Here is a 20,436-nt window from a genome sequence, read left to right as displayed (position 1 = left end):
TAAAAAATTCCCTCGTGAATATCCTTATAAGAAATTCAAGATTAAAATAGTCCCTTAAAAGTAAAACAGTCCGATGTAATAGTGTGAACCAACCTTAAAAAATTTTATTACAAAACCATCCATATGTATGTATATTCAGGTATCCCCCATATAAAATGGTAGTTACATTCTGAAAAAGTGCTGTGTTATGCAAATCCATGCTATACAAAACAAAAGATTAATACAAAGCATAGGATTAGTTCCAAAAGTTAGCAATAGTATACTATTTTTATTTTTTTGTTACTAAGAGAAATATGTTTATTAAAGCAATTGATAATTTATTTCCAATCAATAGTTAACTAACAATCATAATTAAAAGTATTGTATTATGCATTAATATCAATTTTATTTAAACCAGGGCCTTTACATTTTACAAAGTATCACCAACTTCTGAGCTTTCTTGTTGATATTGATAAGAAATATCAGCAACATTTTCATATTTTTTTATTTTTATCATAAAAATTTTTATGGATGACAAAATAAAATATGATATTAATCAAAAATTTATTTTAGTGGGTTGTGTTTGTTCGGTCAAGTACCAAGCAACGTTTTCTAGAATTTGTGTTCAAATATTGAATGGATGGAGATGGGAACAGTTTGAGTACTGAGATAGCATAGAGTCTCATTCATCATTTTTATGAATGATTACTTACTACAGTTAAAAGAAGGTTAATAACACTTACCTAAAAATGTTTAAATAAACTTTACTAAATATGAAGATTCATCTATAAAAACAAAACACAGTGACAGTCTTAAGAACTAAAGTCTGAAAGCAATGACAACAACACCTGGTTGATATGGTAGGAAAGCTAGGACAAGAAAGAAAAATTCTACTATCAGTTTTCATTAAAGTAAGCATGATGAAAGGCACAAACAAAATTAAAAATTTCAATATTTTAAAATCCTTGGGCAAATTTGAGACAACTTGTGGGTGTACTTGAATAAAAAAAAAATATCGAATAATGGCATTTACATATAAAAACTATGTTATTTTGTATAGAGGATTTCTCAAATCAAGCTATAGTGAAACTGGAAATCGTGTTGTGCAGGGGATTTTCCCAATTTTCGAACTGTGTTAGAACAAAACTGTGTTGTAGAAACACTGTGCTGTACATGAGATACCTGTATGTATATGTATAGGTATTCATGCATATATAAAAACATTATAAATGTAGGGAAATTATTGTATTTAATATAAGCAGCTTTGAATGTAAAAAGTTTCTTTATAAAAAAATGCTGTTCTAACTACACTAACTGAATAAGCTCACAGTTAAAATGTTTATTTAGTTCACATTAATTTTGTTTTGTTTTAAAAATACACAGACTTTTAGAAAATTCAATAGATAGGAAGATATTAAAGATAAAATATAATATTACGGCATGCTATATTAAGTAATCATGCTAACCTTGAGAAGGATCAGGAAGTTGGCGTTTCTTTATTTTTGCTTCTGAAATTGCTACTGTATGAGCAGAAGACATTTTAATAAACCAAGCAGCTCTCATTGTTGGAACAGAAAATTCATATAATGTCATAAAAATTTCTTCTTTTTTATTTGAAATAGGAACCTGTAATGTTTAATATTAATTATATTTTTATGAATCTATAAATCTTGATTACACAATTACATATTTAAAAAGTGAAAATTAATTATATATTTTAATAATTATCATATTAGGCCGGATGGCTGAGCGGTCAAGGTGGTAGCCTACCACTCTGGGGGACCTGGGTTCGAATCCGAACAGGTCGAATAATCCCCAGGAATTTTTCGGGGGGTGGTCCGTTAGATATGTCGGGCCCCATCCCTCACCACCCAGTCACCTCATTGTGGGCCTGGCCGAACCCATAATGGGCCTACTAAAAGAGGCCCTCTTAGTGCCCACAGGGCGGAAAGAGTTAAAAAAAAAATTATCATATTAATAATAAAAATTATTGTTATTTATACAAGGTGCATCTATTAAGTTTAAAGATTAAATTTATAAAAAGAAGTTTTTGACAGAATGATTCATTTTAGTATCAGTTTTCAAAATACACTCCTCCATGACCTATACAAATTTTTGCACATTCTTGCAATTTACATATGCCCTCTTGAAAGGATCTTTTTGAATGCTGTTTAGTTCCCTCTGTACATTCTCTTGAATTTCCAAAATTGTCTCCCTTTCGAAGTCCTCAATGATCTGGCAAGTCCCAACTGAACAGTTCCTATTTCCCAAATTAAAATCTTGTTTGATTGTTTAAAAAATTCTCATCTTCAGAAGTTTCAAAATTTAAAAAATATTCTGATTTAATATTCCCTAACATGAATAATTTAGAAAGCTTCTTAGTTGTAGTGATGTCACAATGTTGTGTTATTAGCTTTATTGACATAATTATGTTATAAAATAGGTTTTAATTTGCATAGACTGACATAACTTATGATTAATCACAAAAAATACTGGGCAATTTGACTGGTCTTATGAATTTACATAGTTTGAAAATAGAAAAAATAAAAAAAATAATTCTAAAATAATTCATCAAAAATTTTTTTTGCTATTCCAAATTAAATGCATGATTATGATGCATAACATGAATCAAACTGACCAAAGTCCATGTGAATGCTTAGTTATAAAAATAACTAAAATAAAATTACAGTAGAGCATCGATTATCCAAATCAATTGGAGACTGGGGTTGTTCGGAAAACTGATTTTTCAGATAACTGATTATGTATGAAAAAATATATTAATCTATCCCATGTTGAAATTTGTTCAAATCCTGGCATGTCCTTAAGTACCCTCTCATGGTCGAGCCAGTGCTGCCAGCTAAAACACACACACACCAACAAAAATGATATTGGAGTAGCCCAAGACATAGTCAAAGATTGCAGCGCCACAGCACTAGCAGAAATTTAAATTTGCCGACTGGAAAGCTTTTGGTTAATTGACGTTTTGGTTGATTGATATTCAGATAATCGATGCTCTACTGTACAGCAATGATTTTTGGATATAAATATGAACAGATGTCTCACCTTTTTTGCTAAGCTTGTAAGTGGTTTAGATCCAGCTAAATCTTTAAACCAAGCTTCAATGGCATTTTTTGATCTTGCAGTGACCTATTTCAATAAAAATTATTTTCAGTTTTTAATTGTGTCTGAATAATTATAAAATATTTAAATAAAATCAATAATGTTCAAATAAAAACAATAAAAAAAATGTTTCACTACCATAAATTATAAAATGATATTTTAATAATAAATAAGATGATACTTTTAATGACATTGCTTCTTATAAAAAAAAAATATCACTCCTAAATAAATGAATTTATTGCATGCTCATATTGTATATGTTATTATTTTATATTTACCATAACAATAACAAAAAATATTCTAAAATAAATAAATTTCCAGAATTGAATATCAAGTGTCTATGATCTTCAATGAACACAACCTAAAAAAATATCTTGAATCTTTCTTATTTTTCTAAGCAATGAATATGATAAATATGGTACTAAAATCAAAATACCTGAGAATTTTCAAGAGAGAAATGCAAATTTTTTTCTTCTTAAACTTAGTTAAATTAGATAAACAAGAAAGATAAAACAGACTATGAGAAAAAGAAATGAATTATTTGAACTGACCAAAATGAGCAGCTGATTTCATTCATAATAAAGACTAATCCCAATAAAAATATCAGAACAAATGAAACCATTTTCAATCTATTTTTTCCAAAATCCTGGTAGTTCAAACTTTCACAATTTATTGTTACTGATTCAACTAATAAGCAACGAAGTTTTACATTAAGAATTTTTAATGACTTTTCATATTATAGTATTTTAATTTCTTAAAATACTATAATATAATACTATACATAGGCATCATCATCTTAAAAATAATATAGGCACTACTCAATAATCTAAAATAGCTGATTTAGTGCTTTTGAGGAGTGGTATGTTTAGAATTGTCAAGAAATATTACTGCAGATAAAACAGAACTACAGGAACAAACAGTATATAGAGAGAGTAGTGAACAGTTGAGTACAGTGAAACTTAATAGAAATTTGAAATATTAAAAAAATGCTGCAGCAAAGATATAAGCAGGCAGCTATTAACATACTGTCTTCTTATATAAAAATATTTATAAAAAATGTTAACAATGGGATTGTTATATTTTACAAGTTAAAACGTTATATTTTAACAAAGGTAAAGAGTTAAAAAAAAACTTTAAAAACTCCATTCAAAAAAGCAACCATGAGAAATTATCCTTCTCAGTCTTTACTGATTTTCGATATGACTTAATTAAAAACAATAGACTACAACTTTCATTAAAGAACACTATGCAATTGTTATGCAGAATAATGTTATTAATTTAAATACTGGCATGAGTGTAGAGATATGCTGGAATAATGTAGTTAGTGGTAAAAATACAACTTCACATGAGATAATTTGTTATCAAAGTTGTGATGTTTGTGATACAGATATTGCTTGTGATGCTTTATCCACTGAAGAGGCCTTGCTATAGCTAGAGAAAAATGCATTTGGAGGTAACATTAAATAAAGCTTGTTCCTTGTTAGAAGAAAGTTGTAGTCTATAGTTTTTAATTAAGTCTCCTCAAAACCTGGTAAAGACTGAGAAAGATCATTTCTTGTGGTTGCATTTTTGAATGAAGTTTTTAAAGTTTTTTTAACTTTTTACCTTTTTTTAAAATATAACCTTTTAACTTATATTGCCTTCTATTACTAGAACTTTAAAGAAAAGGCAGCAAAATCAAATTCAAATTGATTAATTTCAACAAAAATGTAGTAATTAAACTAATTAAATCAACCTATCTTGAATAAACAAGTAATAAATATATGTAAACCTTAGATTAATAAAAGCAAAGTCTATATATATCCTTCCAAAAACATCCAAATAAGTTAACTGAATACTCACTGGCCAAAAATTATCTTTAGGATTAATTTGTTGTCTTTTACGTCCTGAATCTTGGAATGTATTGAGTTCCTGTTTCTTTGTAAGAATGGCACTGAAAAATGCTCCAAACTAAAAAAAAGAATTACATATTACTATTAATCACTAAAAAATTAAAATTATAAATGTTTATTAATTCCAAAAATTATTAAAGTCTTACTTTTGCAGCTGTAATATTTGCATTACGAGCTGATCCATACTGAAAAACAATAAACCAAAATTAATTTAAAATAACTTATTATATTCTCATTTTACAACTCTGTTTAAATATTAAAAGATAAAAAATATCATGATTATTTTGTTTAAAAAACTAAAACTTCACATTATAAGACAATTTATTATATTTTCAATAATAATATTTTTATAATATATGTACAATAAACGGCTTATTATAAATCACAGATATTGCTATCAGTCATTCAATGTTATCAAAAATAAAATGCCCCAAAACGTATAACTTAAAATACACTTATAAAACATCACTTATTGTAATCAGAGTATTGGTTATAGTTATCATCATGAAGTAAATAGACATAAAGCTCTCTTATCACACTACTAGACTCAGCATATGGGTGATATTTTATAACTCTAATCAGTCTTAATCCAGTGCATTAACATTAAATGTTCATCATGCTAATAGTCATTTGCATGCAGTACAGTAGTTTAAACTGTTGAAAATTCTTTCTTCAATCACAGATTAGCTGTTGTTAAATACAGTACTGCAAATACTGGCAAGAAAACAACACTGGATGAATTACCATTAATAAACAATTATAATAACTGTAATTATCATGTTTCCCGAAAATAAGACTAATTTTTGCTCCAAAAGACACATTAGGTCTTATTTTTAGGGGATGTCTTGTCTAAAGATACTCGCTTGGGTATTTACAAATACTTAAATGATAATATAAATTAGGATTCAGTATTAATGTCAATAATAATATTTATTTATATTTAATTATATATCAATATTATTATTATTTTATAATTCAATATGTCCATTGTGGGTTACAATGTATTAAATATGATTATCTGGCTGATGGGCTTAACTGGGGCTTATTTTGGAGATAGGGATTATATTATGAGCATCCTGAAAAATTATGCTTGGGCTTATTTTTCTGGTTAGGTCTTATTTTCAGGGAAATACGGTAATAAACCTTCACATTATATAGTACATTTTCAATTGTTTAATATGTTCTTTAAATTTCAGAGTCAATAAAACCAGAATTTATATTAAAGCAGTCTTCATTAACTTTTTCCACTTATGATTATCATTCAGTTATTGTTATTAGTGTAGTACAGGTGAGTCCAAAGTGATTACAATAAGTGTATTTCTGCTGTATACATATATATATATATGGCAAAATAAATTTTTAATAAAGATAAAAGAAAAACAAAATTTCTACTGCATAGACTATTAAATAAATTGCTTATAAAATTTTAAAAATTTACCTCATCTGCAATATGTGGTGTGCTAGTGAATCCCTGTTTAACATTAACTGCCGTAAGTTCATCCTATATCATTTAGAAGAAAATTTATAAAATTAGGTTAATAGAAATAATTTATTTAAGAAAATAATTACTTGATAAATCAGTGATTTAATATGCATTAAAAAAATACAAATTTATAAGGCTTTTTTAAACATAAAATAAATTATGAATATAACCAAGTATTTTTATATTTAGTAAAACACAGAAATTGAATTTTGTGTATTTTCACACTTCAACTGGTAAAAAAACAAAATCTGATACACTTTTTAATAGTAAAAATACTCAAATACACTAAATTCACTTCCTTCGTAGATCTGAATATAATGATATAAATAAAAACTTATTAATGAAGTATATTTTACTATTGGACTATTTTATATTATCTAATACTAAAGGATACAAAAAATTTCAGTGTCATGCCTTGTTTTTTGTTATTAAGCCAATATTTTCTTTTCTTTCTTCATAACCATAAACATAGTGTTTTAAATTGCTACTACCACTAACCTTTAATTTTTCCATCAAATTAACTAACAACAAACATTTTTGGCTGCCTTCATCAGTCATCATCAGGTTTAACAAAATTAAAGGTTTATGATAGTACTACTGAAACTCTAGTTGTCTGTTTTAAATTGGTAAGACAAATAGACAATCACACACACACAAGCATACAAATAAAGTTATCAAATCATTATGCTTATTAAACTTCTATTCATATATATTCAGTTCAAAATATTCCAACTTTGTAATGAAAATGATACAAGTTTATATGTATATAAACCACTCAACAATTTTATTAAGATAAACTATTTGTATATGTTCAAATTGGTCAAAGACCAAGAAACTGAAAAACAGCTGTAAAATTCAGCAAATTTTTATGTTGCCATCTCATTGAATCAACCTGTTGAATATCACACACCTATCCCTCTTTTCATGCAGTCTATTTTTACGTGATTTTGAAATAACATGGTTGACAAAAGAAAACTAATTCTCTTTTTATGAAATAGATTTTTTCACACGGATAAAAAGTTTATTTGAAAATTTTTAAATTTAATTTTTTGTTAAAAATTGTTTGTTAAATTTTGTTATTGTTAAAATAAGTTACTCTTTTTGTTGAAATAAAGAGTTCATTTATCTTTTTTAAGCACAGCACAGTAATGTATGTACTATACATCAGAGAGAATACTGTATGTTGATTTTATGTTTCTTATGCTACTTTGCATATACTACATATTTATGTACAAATAATGTTAATGATAAATGATGATAAAATAAAAAAAGCTCATGTTTCTTTTGTAAATTGCTTTTTTTTTTCATTCCCATTGAAGTTCTGGATCCTATCAAGCATTTTTCTACACGATGCATGTATGTACTTTTCTACAAGATTTTTGTTTTAGGTGGTGTTCTTTGGAACATTTCCACTGTGCAAAAAGAGGGATAGGTGTATACTCCAAATTTGTTGATAACTTTTTTCTGATCTTATTTTCTAAACTAAAATATTATTTTACTTTTTGAATTTGGAACATAGCTATTTTCTTTTTTAGCAAAAGAAATAATATATAAATTTCATACTTTACAATACTGTCAGCAAAAAAAATTAAAATTAATTACAAGTACTTGGTCAAATTGAAATGATAATTTTAATTTTTGTCTTTTTATCATGTTATTTTAATCATTTTCAGTTGGAAATTCATATTTTTATTCACAATAAATTCACTGAAATATAACTTTAATTTCACTATAGCCAGATTTTCTTTTTCTAATTTAAACATTGTTTCATTTTCAAAATTATATCACTAAAGGACATTTCACAGCTTTCTTTCAGAAGTTAAAAAATATTTAATTTACTTAACATTTATAAGCCACTTAGTACAACCATTAGAAATTACTGTTTAAAACTTTAAAAAGCTATCCTTTAAATCTCAAAGATGCTAAATAGTTTTAAAATGTTAAACAAATTACTATAATTTTCTGTGGATAATATACAGTAGTATATATCTTGCAAAAAATTGCTAGAACAGAAATAAAACCTTTGTATAACCCAAACCTCCCAAAAGATGGTTGAAAAAATGACACCAACAAGCAATTTAGAAGACATAATCTAAAATATTGTTTTTTCTCTATTTACTTCATTTCATTTCCATTAGCAGTTCATTGAGAAATAAATGCAAAGTATGTAAAATAAGACAAATAGAAAGTGAAATGAAATATAGTAGAATCTTGATACATCATTTTTTTTTTTTGCAAAAACAATAGTTCCAGAAAACCATTAAAGATTATAGACATTAAAAATCTAATGATTATTATACCTTTAAATATATCATATAACATTACAATATATTTAAAATATTAATTCTTGCTGAGAAAATCTTTGACATTTGTTTTCCGCAAGATTTACGCCTTACTTCAAAATATGATTTTTCAAGGTTTAGAACAGGTGGGCAACTCTTGATATGTGCCAAATGTGGCAAGCACATAACCCAGGAATCACCTTAAAAATAAATATCCAACAACTTCACTGAGTTCTTTATTCTAACTTAGTAAAATACAGTTTTATTGAGTAGAGCAATACTAAATAAAAAGGCAATAGCAAAACAAACACTATCAACTGTTTTAATAATAATAAGAAGAAGAAAATGAAACAAACATCCTATTTCTAAGACATCTATCTTTGTGATATAATGACTTATAATCAGGATTGCCAATTTACCAGAAAATCTGCTAAATCTAGTTTTCCTGTAGCATCATTCAGCCACTAGACCAGTGGTTCTCAACCTTTTTGTACCCATGGTCCTTTTTTCCTCTTAATTTTTTTTTCTGGACCCCCTAACTTATTAACATTGCACAGGGAAAAAAACCTTATATTTTTCACTAATAAAAAAAGAAAGAAAAACGTTCAGAAATATCACAAATATCACTGTCAAGTGACATGATGCTTATGGTATAAGATTCTCCTAACAAACCCTGGCTTTATAATCTCTCTTTGACCTTTGTCAATGAGTATGTATGTTGTATACGTATTCAATATTTTAAATAATTTATATTTTAACCCTTATGCAAGAAATGAGTAATAAAGACATTGACAATATATATACTATAGAAATTTAATTCTCAGTAAAACAATTGTTCTAAAGTAGAATTACCCTATAAACCAGTAAAATATCACCGTGAACCCCCAATTCGTATTTTTTTCCTGTGGACCCCAGTAACATTACATGGACCCTGGTTGAGAACTACTGCACTAGACCAATAACATGCTCCCAAAACTTTCTGTTGACACATGAGAAATTTTGCATTATATATTTGATGATTTTGGCATACACACTTATAAAGGTTGTTCCCCTGGCCTAAAATGTTTTCATAATTACTGTCATTTGTGCTATGGGCTTTCATCAATGCTTCATGCACCTCAGCAAAGTTCAGCACAAGTTGAGGTTCATCATCATCCTTCCCCCGCCTCCTCCTCCTCCTCATTCTTCCTCCACCATATTCCCAGATGCCAGAAAAGTCTTGCACAGCACCACTAGTCATCAAGTAACTGTTCATGGAACATAAATTTATCTTTGTTTATGTCACTGAACTTTTTCCCTTTTAATGAAAATCATCACTACCACCATCATCACCATTTGTCAATGTGACATCACTAACTTATTTAAGATTTTTCCTGATTGTGACAAGCTTTTTAAAAGCTATTTTTGATTGTCTGCTGGGGAGTTACTTGCAGGTTGCCACAATGTAGTGTATTGCTTTCAACATGTCAATCTTTTTTGTATCTTCCTAAGAACCTGCATCCTTTAAGCAGCTAAGGATAGATATCTATAAAATTCAAAAAGGTAATAAGCTTTTTTATTTGTAATGTAATCAAAAAGATTTTACTTTTGTTTAAAAGTTTGTTTTTTAAAATACATTTAAGACTTAAATAATTATAACATTAAGTTTTGCTCCATTCCTTTCAAATGCTCTTCATAAGATTTTTGACAGTATTTCCTTTAATTATTGTGACTGCTCTTTTCCACTTCAATGTCTTTTGCTGTTTGTTCTCTTTTTTTTTTACAAGAAACCAAAATCTTTCTATTGATCAGCATTGTGGTATATTTGATGGATTTATGTCTCGAAGTACAAAATCAAGTCCTTGCCATTCCAGCAACTTACTATGGATTTTGCATAGTGTATTCTTGCAAAATCTGGCCAAAATAAAATATGGACACCATGATTTCTTTAAAAAGAAAGAAGACGATTTTTAAACATTCATTAATATAAATTTCAGGAGTAATATTTCCTTTTGTCACAAATGATGAACTTTACAATCCACATTGGCAAATTGCTTGTCATACCAGATATTTCGAGCCAAACTTTTCAACATTAATTGATGTTTGAGATTCTGGAGGAACATCTCCTTCAAACACTGTATAATAGTATGAGCTTAGAAGTGTTGAGAAAACAGCTTTTATGTTTCATTGTCTAAAACCAATGAAGCATTTCTATTGTCAATTAAAGAATACATTTTTCAATATCTAGTTTTAATTACCTTCTTTTGTTTTTCAGTCACTTTATTTTTTGTTTTCTATATGATCTCATACTTGCATGCTGCTTAGCCCTTTGAACCATTATCTGATTACAACAACTGAACAAAGGTACAGAATATTTTGTAGTTGTTGTGGTAAAATTATTTTTATCCTGAAATAATCCAATTCACAAAAATATTATTGAACTTTTAACAATTGACAAATATAATAGACATATTAAAGTATTTACACAGCAAGCATTGCAAAGATATTTGTATAAATTAAAGTTACAGCATTTTAAACAAAGTTAAGAGTTGAACAAAAGTATGGAATCATAAAAAACTATTAAACAAAAGTATGGAATACTGATGATTAATACTATGTAGGTCACCTTTTGCCCTAATCACAGCTATAGTTTTTTGTGGTATTGTAGAAATAAATTTTTTATATAATTCTGAATCAACCTCTGACTGATTCTCTAACCATCTTTAATTCTTCTCTGGTTGTAACTCCTTTTTTAGACACCATTCCAAACATTTTCAACAGATGTTAATGCATTGGACACAATAAAACTGAGGAGAGTAGCAGAAAAAGTTTACTACTAAAACTAAAGCTACAACAAAGCCCTACATGACAAGAAAACAAAAGCTTGAAATGAGCCAAAAGTCATAAAAACTAGACTATTAATGAGTGGCAATGAAATATGTTCACAGATGAATCAGAAATATGTATTGGCTATGGTGATGATGGTAGTACCGGTACATCAATATACAGATCAGATGAAAAATTTCATCCTGTTTTAATTCCTCAGCAAAATTTCCTAAATGTGTAATGTATAACCTGTAAATAAGTTGATGAGATAGCAATCTTTAATAGTACATTGAATGCTGATTGTTATTTGGAGTTATTAGAATCTTTGGTTTTTAAAACATTCAAAGATCATTTTGGTAATGAGGATTTCATCTATCAGGATGACAATGCATCATCCCATTGAGCTAGACAAATTAAGCAATGAATTCAAGAACATAACATACAGCATTTATAATGGTCTGCCAACAGTCCAGAAATATCTCCCATTGAAAATGTTTAGAATGTTCTGAAAAAAATGGTGTCTGAAAAGGAGTTACAACCATAGAAGAATGTCAGAGAATCAAGGTCAGAGGTTGATCCAGAATTATATAAAAAATTTATTTCTACAATACCACAAAAAATTATAGCTGTGATTAGGGTAAAAGGTGGCCCTACACAGTATTAATCATCAGTATTCCATACTTTTGTTTAATGTCTTTTATGATTCCATACTTTTGTTAAACTCTTACTTTAAAATGCTGTAACTTTGTAATTTATGCAAATATCTTTACAATATCTGGTGTGCAAATACTTTAATATGTCTATTATATTTGCCAATTGTTAAAAGTTCAATAATATTTTTGTGAATTGGATTATTTCAGGATCAAAATAATTTTTCCACAACACTTACAAAATATTCCATACTTTTGTTCAGGGGTTGTAGTTTCACATTTCTTTGCAATACCTCACTGATATACAGTGGAACCTTGCTTAACAAGCATAATTCGTTCCAGAATCTTACTCATAATGCGAAACACTCGTTAAGCAAAACAATTTTTCCTGTATAAATTAATGTAAAATATGATAATGCATTCCAGGATGAAAAAATACTCAAATATTTTATGTATAATGTTTATTCAATGAAAATTATACAATAAACATTGTTAAGGAGCATGAATCATCTTCATCTTTTTTTCTAGCACAGAATGAATCAACCTGAAATGCAAATTCAATTTGCAGAAACAATAAAAAATCACAGCTAACATGTTTGATAAACACTCCAAACGATATACCAAATTCTTGGGCTATGTAAAGGCTATAATTAAATATTAAAAATTAATTAACTTGACTAGAGGTAGGCAGTTATGCTGCTATCTCATGTTAAATTTAACAAGTAAACTGGCAAAGCCGTATTTGGGACAAGACTATGTCTCAGAGACTCACTGCTAAGCGGAATCATTTTGATGCTTGAGCGGGTTTCGTTCTCATTCTCCAATCTTCTTTGGTATCGCTGGTTTTGAGCGCAATCATTCAAATTTCGCCAGCCATGTCCACGAGATCGTCCACGATGCATTTTCAGTGAAATTAACCTATCCAATGTAGACATTTCTTTCCGTCGCGTGTCGGCCTGAGTTGAATTTTTGTCGATGCCTAACGAAAATTTCCCGTTTTTGAAAAAAATAATCGCGGCTACTGTATCATCCGAAATTATTATTTTACTTTGCACAAACAATATACAGTTTAACCCGATTATAACGTCATTGGATGTAACGACAACCCTAATATAACATCTTTAGTGAAGTGGCTAAAATCTGTACGTGGCACGTCCTACTTTGTTTGTGATGTCTACTTCTTTTGCCAGTAAAAATTAACTGAGAAATGACCCAGGCAAATAATTTACTTTATTTGGATCGGCTACATGATATTTACAATAGTGTTGAGATATAATACAAATCCAAGATTGACACGACTGTCGACTCGAAAGGTTAACTAACGTGAAGTGAGAAGCTGTCTCTCCTCGTTGGAGTTCAGGAGCAAAGTGAGGTCAGAGGGCGAAGGTGGTGGTGCTCTTTGCCCTACATGTTAAATTTTTAACGGTCCCACGATTTTACTATACTAATGTTAAAAAGCCCACCCACATAAAACCGTTTTAACGTCATATTTGAAGCACTTCCAAATTTACAAAATTAGATTCCAAATTTTATTTAACAAAGAAAATACTGTGTGTTCAGTCCTAAGATCAGAATTCACTTCTTAGAATGACTGTGGGTGGTACTCTCCCCACCTGACTTCAGTGGGGTGAGGTGCCTGTTTGTAGAAGAGGGTCGCCATTTTGTATTTTATTTTGACTCGGTTCTCGGTCCCCTGACTACCTACAAGTCTGGATTTTTTTATGCGCAAATGATTTGGGCACCTAACACTCTGTGCCAAATTGCAACTCTTGACATGTACTCCTTCATACCTCTAAGCTGGTAATAAAAACAGCAGTACAATTTTATAAACAAGACCATAATCTTGTCAATAATTATAAATAATTAATTTTTAATTTAGACATTTCTAAAATTTAATTTGAAATTGGTCATTAAATTTAATACAAGATGGCAGCATAACTGCCTATCTCTAGTCAAATTAATTAATTTCTAATATTTAATTATAGCCTTTACATAGCCCAAGAATTTGGAATATCGTTTGGCATATTTATTATGATATAATGATGGTTGTTGATGTTTTATACGTGATATATCTGAACACAAGTTTGGAAAAATGTTTGATCACAAGTGACACTAAGATGCTAGCAGAACAAGTGCTCATCACAGACTGATGGAGCATGCGCACAATCCAGGATTTCCCCTCTCCTTGTCATTCATTATGCAAAATGTCACTTGTTAAGTGAGTCATTTTTTTTACAATTTGTTTTGCTCATTATGTGAGGTGCTCATTAAATGAGGTTCCACTGCACTGCAGTATTTGGAAACAACTTTGATTATTTTCTGGTTGAGTTGTGAGCCCCATTTTTTTCCACTGGAACCTGGCTTTTGAGAAATGGACAATGTCTTATAATACCAATTTAACACTCCATCCACAGTACTTTGGAAAATTTGTAGCTCTTTTGCTATGAAATGTCTTGGTTTTTCTAGATTTTCCAGCCATTTGTCAACAATTGTTTTTCAACGATCTATTTCATTCACTGTTCAAAGCAATAGTAATTACTTTAATAAAACTGATAACAGATTTCTTATTCCAATTATTTGAAATTGTTGCTATGGTAACAAACAGAATTATAAATAACAAACAAAAAAGTTAACAACTTTTGAATTTTACAGATTTCTCTATTGTTATAGTCCTTATTTGCATGAAGCACTTTCTATTCAGCTATTTAATTAAACACCCTAAATCAAAAGACTGGAGCATACTTTATATTTTCCAGGTATTATATGACTTTTACATTTTTAAGAAACAATTACATTGAATGTGCTGTACAGATGTACTGTACATAAAAAAAGAAAAGATGATTTTCTTGTTTGCACACTCACATTTGCATCTAATAAAGGCAGAAATGAAGAAAAATTATCTTTGGTCATCCATGCTTTATTGTTTTTGTGGTATTTGATAGATTCTTTTTTACATTTTTGAAACATTAAGACTTCAGAGATTTTCTGATAATAATCAGCACATGTTTGTTGCTTCAATTACTATTAGCATTAAAGATAGTAAGTCCATTTTCTTATGAGTTTTTTCCACATGACAAGACTCTCCTTTAAGAATCAAGGTTATGTTGGGAAGTATGTTATAGAAGAGCCTCATCTCATCCACATTACATGATTCACAAGTCAACCAACAAAGTCAAGCTCTCCAACAAAGTCTTTCAGTCACATTTCTGTCAACTGCCATACTTTCTCTAGCTTAATTTTTTATATATTAGGCTATGCAGGTCCTAGTTATCCAACTGTTGAATGCAGTAAAATTTTCTCTATTGACCTGTACTGCAATCATCTTAACCTTGTCATAAAGAATGTTTCCATCAACTGAAATATTTGTCATCCATGCCTGCAATAATGTGTGAAAGGTATACATTCCAGCTTAGTGAATGTCAACACACACCCAGTTTTCCTTTTCTTACTGGCATTATCACATCTTTCTATCTGCTCTCGGATTTTATTCTTTTTAAATGTGGACACAAGGTATTTGGAATATCAATATTTCTCCCCAGGATTTCTCTGTGCCTCTTCTACTACTGTTAATCATCCACGCAATGTTCCCATTTGCTTTTTAGGTTGAGACATTGTCCACAAATAATAACAGGAATAAAGGAAATTGCCATAGTTTCAACATGGTGGGACAACTCTCAAAGATGAGGCCAAAAGCAATCATCCTGCAACAGCAATCACAGAAGAATCAAGACTATGATAAGAGCAGATTCACATGTAATGTACAAGGGCAAAGGAGTCAGTATAGGCATAGCAGTATACAAGATCTTACACAAAACATTGTGTCAGGAAAATGCCATGTTGAATGGTTTCTCATTCTGTCAGACTAGAAGATTCATATGGAGTAGTACATGATCTAAAAATTTGAAAATAAACAAAATGTGCTTGAGAAATAATGACTGATGATAAAATATGGATTTATCAATATATCCATAAACAAAACAAGAAAACAACTGGTGTTTCCAGATAAGTTACACATGTGAAAATGAAATGTACTCAAAGTATTGTTATCAAATGATCACATTCTTTGGCCAAGGCAGTCATGTTGCAACTGTATGCCTAAAGAATCTTTAAAAATTTAATCTTTTTTATGTAGTAACTTTTAATTTAATCTATAAAAACATGGTCTTTCAAGATTCATTTAAAGTACTATCACCAACAACAGCAACACGTGGTTTGTAGGAAAGCTAGAATAGCAAACTAGGACAAGGAAGAAGAGAAATTGTACAATCAGTTCTCATTAAAGAAAATTGAGCAAAAGGCACAAAACAGTGTTGAAAATTTCAATATTCTAAAATCCATGGAAGCCACATATGCTTGCTTGAATAAATAAAAATATTGAATGACAAGGTTTGAACTTAATTTTGAATACAGACAATAGAAAATTCTAAAAAAAAAATGATATTAAATTACAAGCATATAGTAGCCATAAAATATAAGTGCTGAGTACAATTATATGAAATTGTAAAGTAAGAAACAAACTAGTTGAAATCAAATAAAGTAGAACTCCAAACTAATTGGGATAAAAGGTTACAATTATTTGGATGAAATTCAGATAACTGAACACCAAACCAAGAGTGCCTCTATATCAGGGCACTTGGGGCATGTGCCCTCCCCTTTTTGTCTCGTTTGCCCTTTTCCTAATCTTCAAGAGGACTCCAAACAACAAAAAATTTGTAACTTCTAGCCTATTCTGCAAATATAGAAGAAACTAATGAACGATATTTCTTCATTGACCCACGAAACTTTGTCATACATTAACCAAAACCACCAGTCTTCCTTGTTTTCAAGGACAAGTTAACTCCAAGTGTAACCAGCACCACCTTGTGGGAGCACTGATCCAATGTTAAATCATAGTTTGAATTTCAGCTCCTTGCATAATTTAAGATGCTGTTTTTTATAGCTTGTGCCCACCCTTTTTCATAGTCTGTGAGCACCTCTGCACAAAACCATATATATACTAAGAACAAGTAAATGTAAATTCAGGATGATAAAATAAAAATCACAAATGAGTGTATTTTAGTCTTTTCAATCAACTGCAAAGGTTATGAGTAAGTATCACTGACATTTGAGCAAACTAATACTATCATTCACTGCTTATTTTCGTTCCACAATGATTGAAAGAAGTCCTTCATTTCTTTACTGCTATATCTCTGATCCATTTGAGTAGAAGACTGATTACTATTCATAGCATGTCATTGCTATCCAACATAGCAAACGCCTCAGCATGTATCAGATTGTTTTGCTTTGTTCTTGCTCATTGTCCTCTTCATTGTTTCATTTTCAACTGGTTCACCAGGTTCATTCACACATGTCATAATATCATCATTAGTTAAAACTTGAAAACTGCCATTAATATTTGTATCACTCACCAATCATTTACACCTTTCTCACAAGTTTCAAATTAAAGATTGATTGAAACAAATTTAAAAATTTGCTGACTTATTCCATCCCTTTTTCAGATTGTCTATCATCAATGACTTTTAAACTTCAGCTAACATGTAACATCAGCCATTCATGTTAAGCTTTTTAGAAAAATTATTCCCTTCATTTTCTGCCAACATGGCATTTGTTTCCTGTACTATACATCTATCATCAATTGCATTTAGCACATCAGCACTATGCATTGGATGACATGATGCATTGTCAAGCAGCTGTTTTCTTTTTTCTTCATATTCACAATATCTTTAAATGCTTGGTATGAAGTGTATGAAAAAACAACCAATCTAATACATTAACGTTTCCAAACTGCCAAATTATTATTGGACAATAGCTTGATAATAAAGCTAGTAAATAATTAGATATAAATCAATTTAGTTAGAGGTAGAAGGTTACATCATCATCTCATGGTAAATTTAATAACCAGAAATAAATTAATTTTTAATTTAGAATATTTAGATATTCTGGAAGAAGAAAATCAGCCTGGAGTAGGAATTTGAACCAGCAACTGCCTACATAGCAAGCAGTTGCTGGTTCAAATTCCTACTCCAGGCTGGTTCAAGCAGTTGCTGGTTCAAATGCCGCTCTGGACAGATTCTTTTCTTCTAGAATATTCGAATCAGTGCTTTTCAACCTTTTTTATCTCAAGGCACACTTAAACCTATAATTAAATTTCTGAAGTATAAATGGAAAGAAATTTTTCTCAGTATTATACTTAAAATCAAGAATTTTATCAAATTGAATTAGGTGAAGAATCATTAAATATGTGCTCTTTTGCAACAACGGTGAGCAGGTAAATTTTTAAGAAAGTCATTTGAACTGAAAACAGTAATCTTGGATAGCTGAAGAATTATTTCAGAAAAGAAATGTTTAATCATATAAAAGGAGTAAAAGCATGTATAAATAATATATTAATCTATGACAATAAAAAAAGACATGATAAAATTCTGAAACAAGTATTAGAAACAGTCAGACATAATGTTCAATAATAACAAATTTCAATTCAAGAAAAGAAAAATTAAAATATTAGTCTGCATAATAAATGAAATGACATAATATAGATCCTTCTGAAATAGAAGCAATAAATAAGATTAATTTGTCAAAAAACATGAAAAAATTACTAAGATTCTTAGAAACAGTAAAATGCATGAGTAAATATCTACTTCATTTATTTATTTATTTACAGGCATACAATATAATATTACAATCAACCAATAACAATTTCAACACAAAGTAATGTTGATAATTCAATACAGAATAATAAGCCTATTAAAGAAAACAATACAGTAATAACAATAATAATAATATCCAAAAATTATACAGAATACACAAAAGTGGCAGAGAATACTCAGTGCAAACTAAAATTCTAAAAAGTAAATCTCTACTTAATTTTTCATCAATAATGCCCAAACTTAACAAGAGGAGACACACCTTGAAAATAGAGTACAGAAGTACTGACAATATTGATACAATTTGCTAAAATAAAATTCAAACTATAAACACATCTCAAAGAATTCATAAGTAAAGAAAATCCATATATCTAATAAAATAATATTCATTTGTTAGTAATATGTTGTTTGTTCTAAGAGTATTGTTTATTTTACAAGTGTATTTTAAGCCAGTATCATATACTGGCTTAAAAAAAACATGAGCAATTCAAACAGTAATATATTATGTGACTGTTTTGCTCATGTTTTTTTTTAGTAAAAGAATAATATCACATATGTTAGAAAAACAAATTTTTTCTCCGATTTCTTTAAAATTATATATAATAATGTGAACTAGATCAAAAAGAATTAAAAATATATCATAGAAACATTTTATTATGAAATTACATGTTAAACGTTGTGTAAAAATTATCAGAAATGTCTTAAACTGATTATAAAAGATCTATTTGAAAAGTCAGATAAAATACTATTAATAACTAGTAAAATAAATTTTTGTGGTTTGTTTTGTATTATACAAATAAAAACTATTTACACATAAATAATAAAAAAATTAACTCTAGAGTAGAACAAATGAAATAAAATAGTTTCTAGGCAAATGATTGTACTACTTTAAAATAGAATAATTACTGATAGAAAACATGTTAAAAAAATTAAGACATGATCTTAACTTTGATTTTAATGCATAGTAGTTGAATATTTGTAAGGATAGTTAAATTTTCCTGACTTTCTCTGATTATGTAGACAATTTGACTAGCTTGAATTTCTGCATTGTCTACAATATCTCCCAAATAAAGTATCTTTGCTTTGAAAAATTAGAACATTAAAACCTCACATTTGCAGCTTGAGCATCAGAAAATTCTCTTTTCTTTAAATTTGACAATTATGACATGTGACTAACCTTCAACAGAATTATTTTATACTAAGAGGCTTCTGCTTGTTTGCCCCACAATCTTCTCACACTTGTTCCCAATACAGATTATTTATCATAAAAATTTTGTGACAATTCTTTATTTCTCAGTGCTGTCATCTACTTTCTTTTTTTTTTTCATGGCAGAAAAAAGTGTGACGATTTTAAGCTAAATATTATGTATGTAGAGTAGATACATTTTTTTGTAATGTTAATTTTGTCTAGTAATTCTACCTTATTCACACTTAATTCTTTTAAATTTATAGCCTACATTCACATAGAATATGTTTCATATGACATAAATTCTCTCAAAATTTACAAGTTCAAGTATCATTTAAATAAATGCTTGTTAAATTTGAATATAAATACAATGGATTAACACAATTAAACATTTC

General features: G+C 28.9%; 1 protein-coding gene across 4 annotated transcripts in view; it reads right to left on the bottom strand.

The window, feature by feature from the left end:
• The window catches only part of kto (kohtalo), a 135,392-nt gene that overhangs the window by 108,933 nt on the left and 6,023 nt on the right, over positions 1 to 20,436 (bottom strand). For all 4 annotated transcript variants that reach the window (XM_067287050.1, XM_067287052.1, XM_067287051.1 and 1 more), the window contains exons 2-6: positions 6,430 to 6,492; positions 5,138 to 5,176; positions 4,942 to 5,049; positions 3,043 to 3,126; positions 1,446 to 1,605 (exon numbers count right to left, since the gene is read on the bottom strand). In XM_067287050.1, the coding sequence (XP_067143151.1) occupies positions 1,446 to 1,605; positions 3,043 to 3,126; positions 4,942 to 5,049; positions 5,138 to 5,176; positions 6,430 to 6,492 (454 nt within the window). The remainder of the gene's footprint in view (positions 1 to 1,445; positions 1,606 to 3,042; positions 3,127 to 4,941; positions 5,050 to 5,137; positions 5,177 to 6,429; positions 6,493 to 20,436) is intronic.

The sequence above is a fragment of the Centruroides vittatus genome, unplaced genomic scaffold (genome assembly GCF_030686945.1).
Source record: "Centruroides vittatus isolate TY-2023 unplaced genomic scaffold, ASM3068694v2 scaffold_435, whole genome shotgun sequence".
NCBI lineage: Eukaryota > Metazoa > Arthropoda > Arachnida > Scorpiones > Buthidae > Centruroides > Centruroides vittatus.
This window is presented reverse-complemented; position numbering and strand designations above follow the sequence as displayed.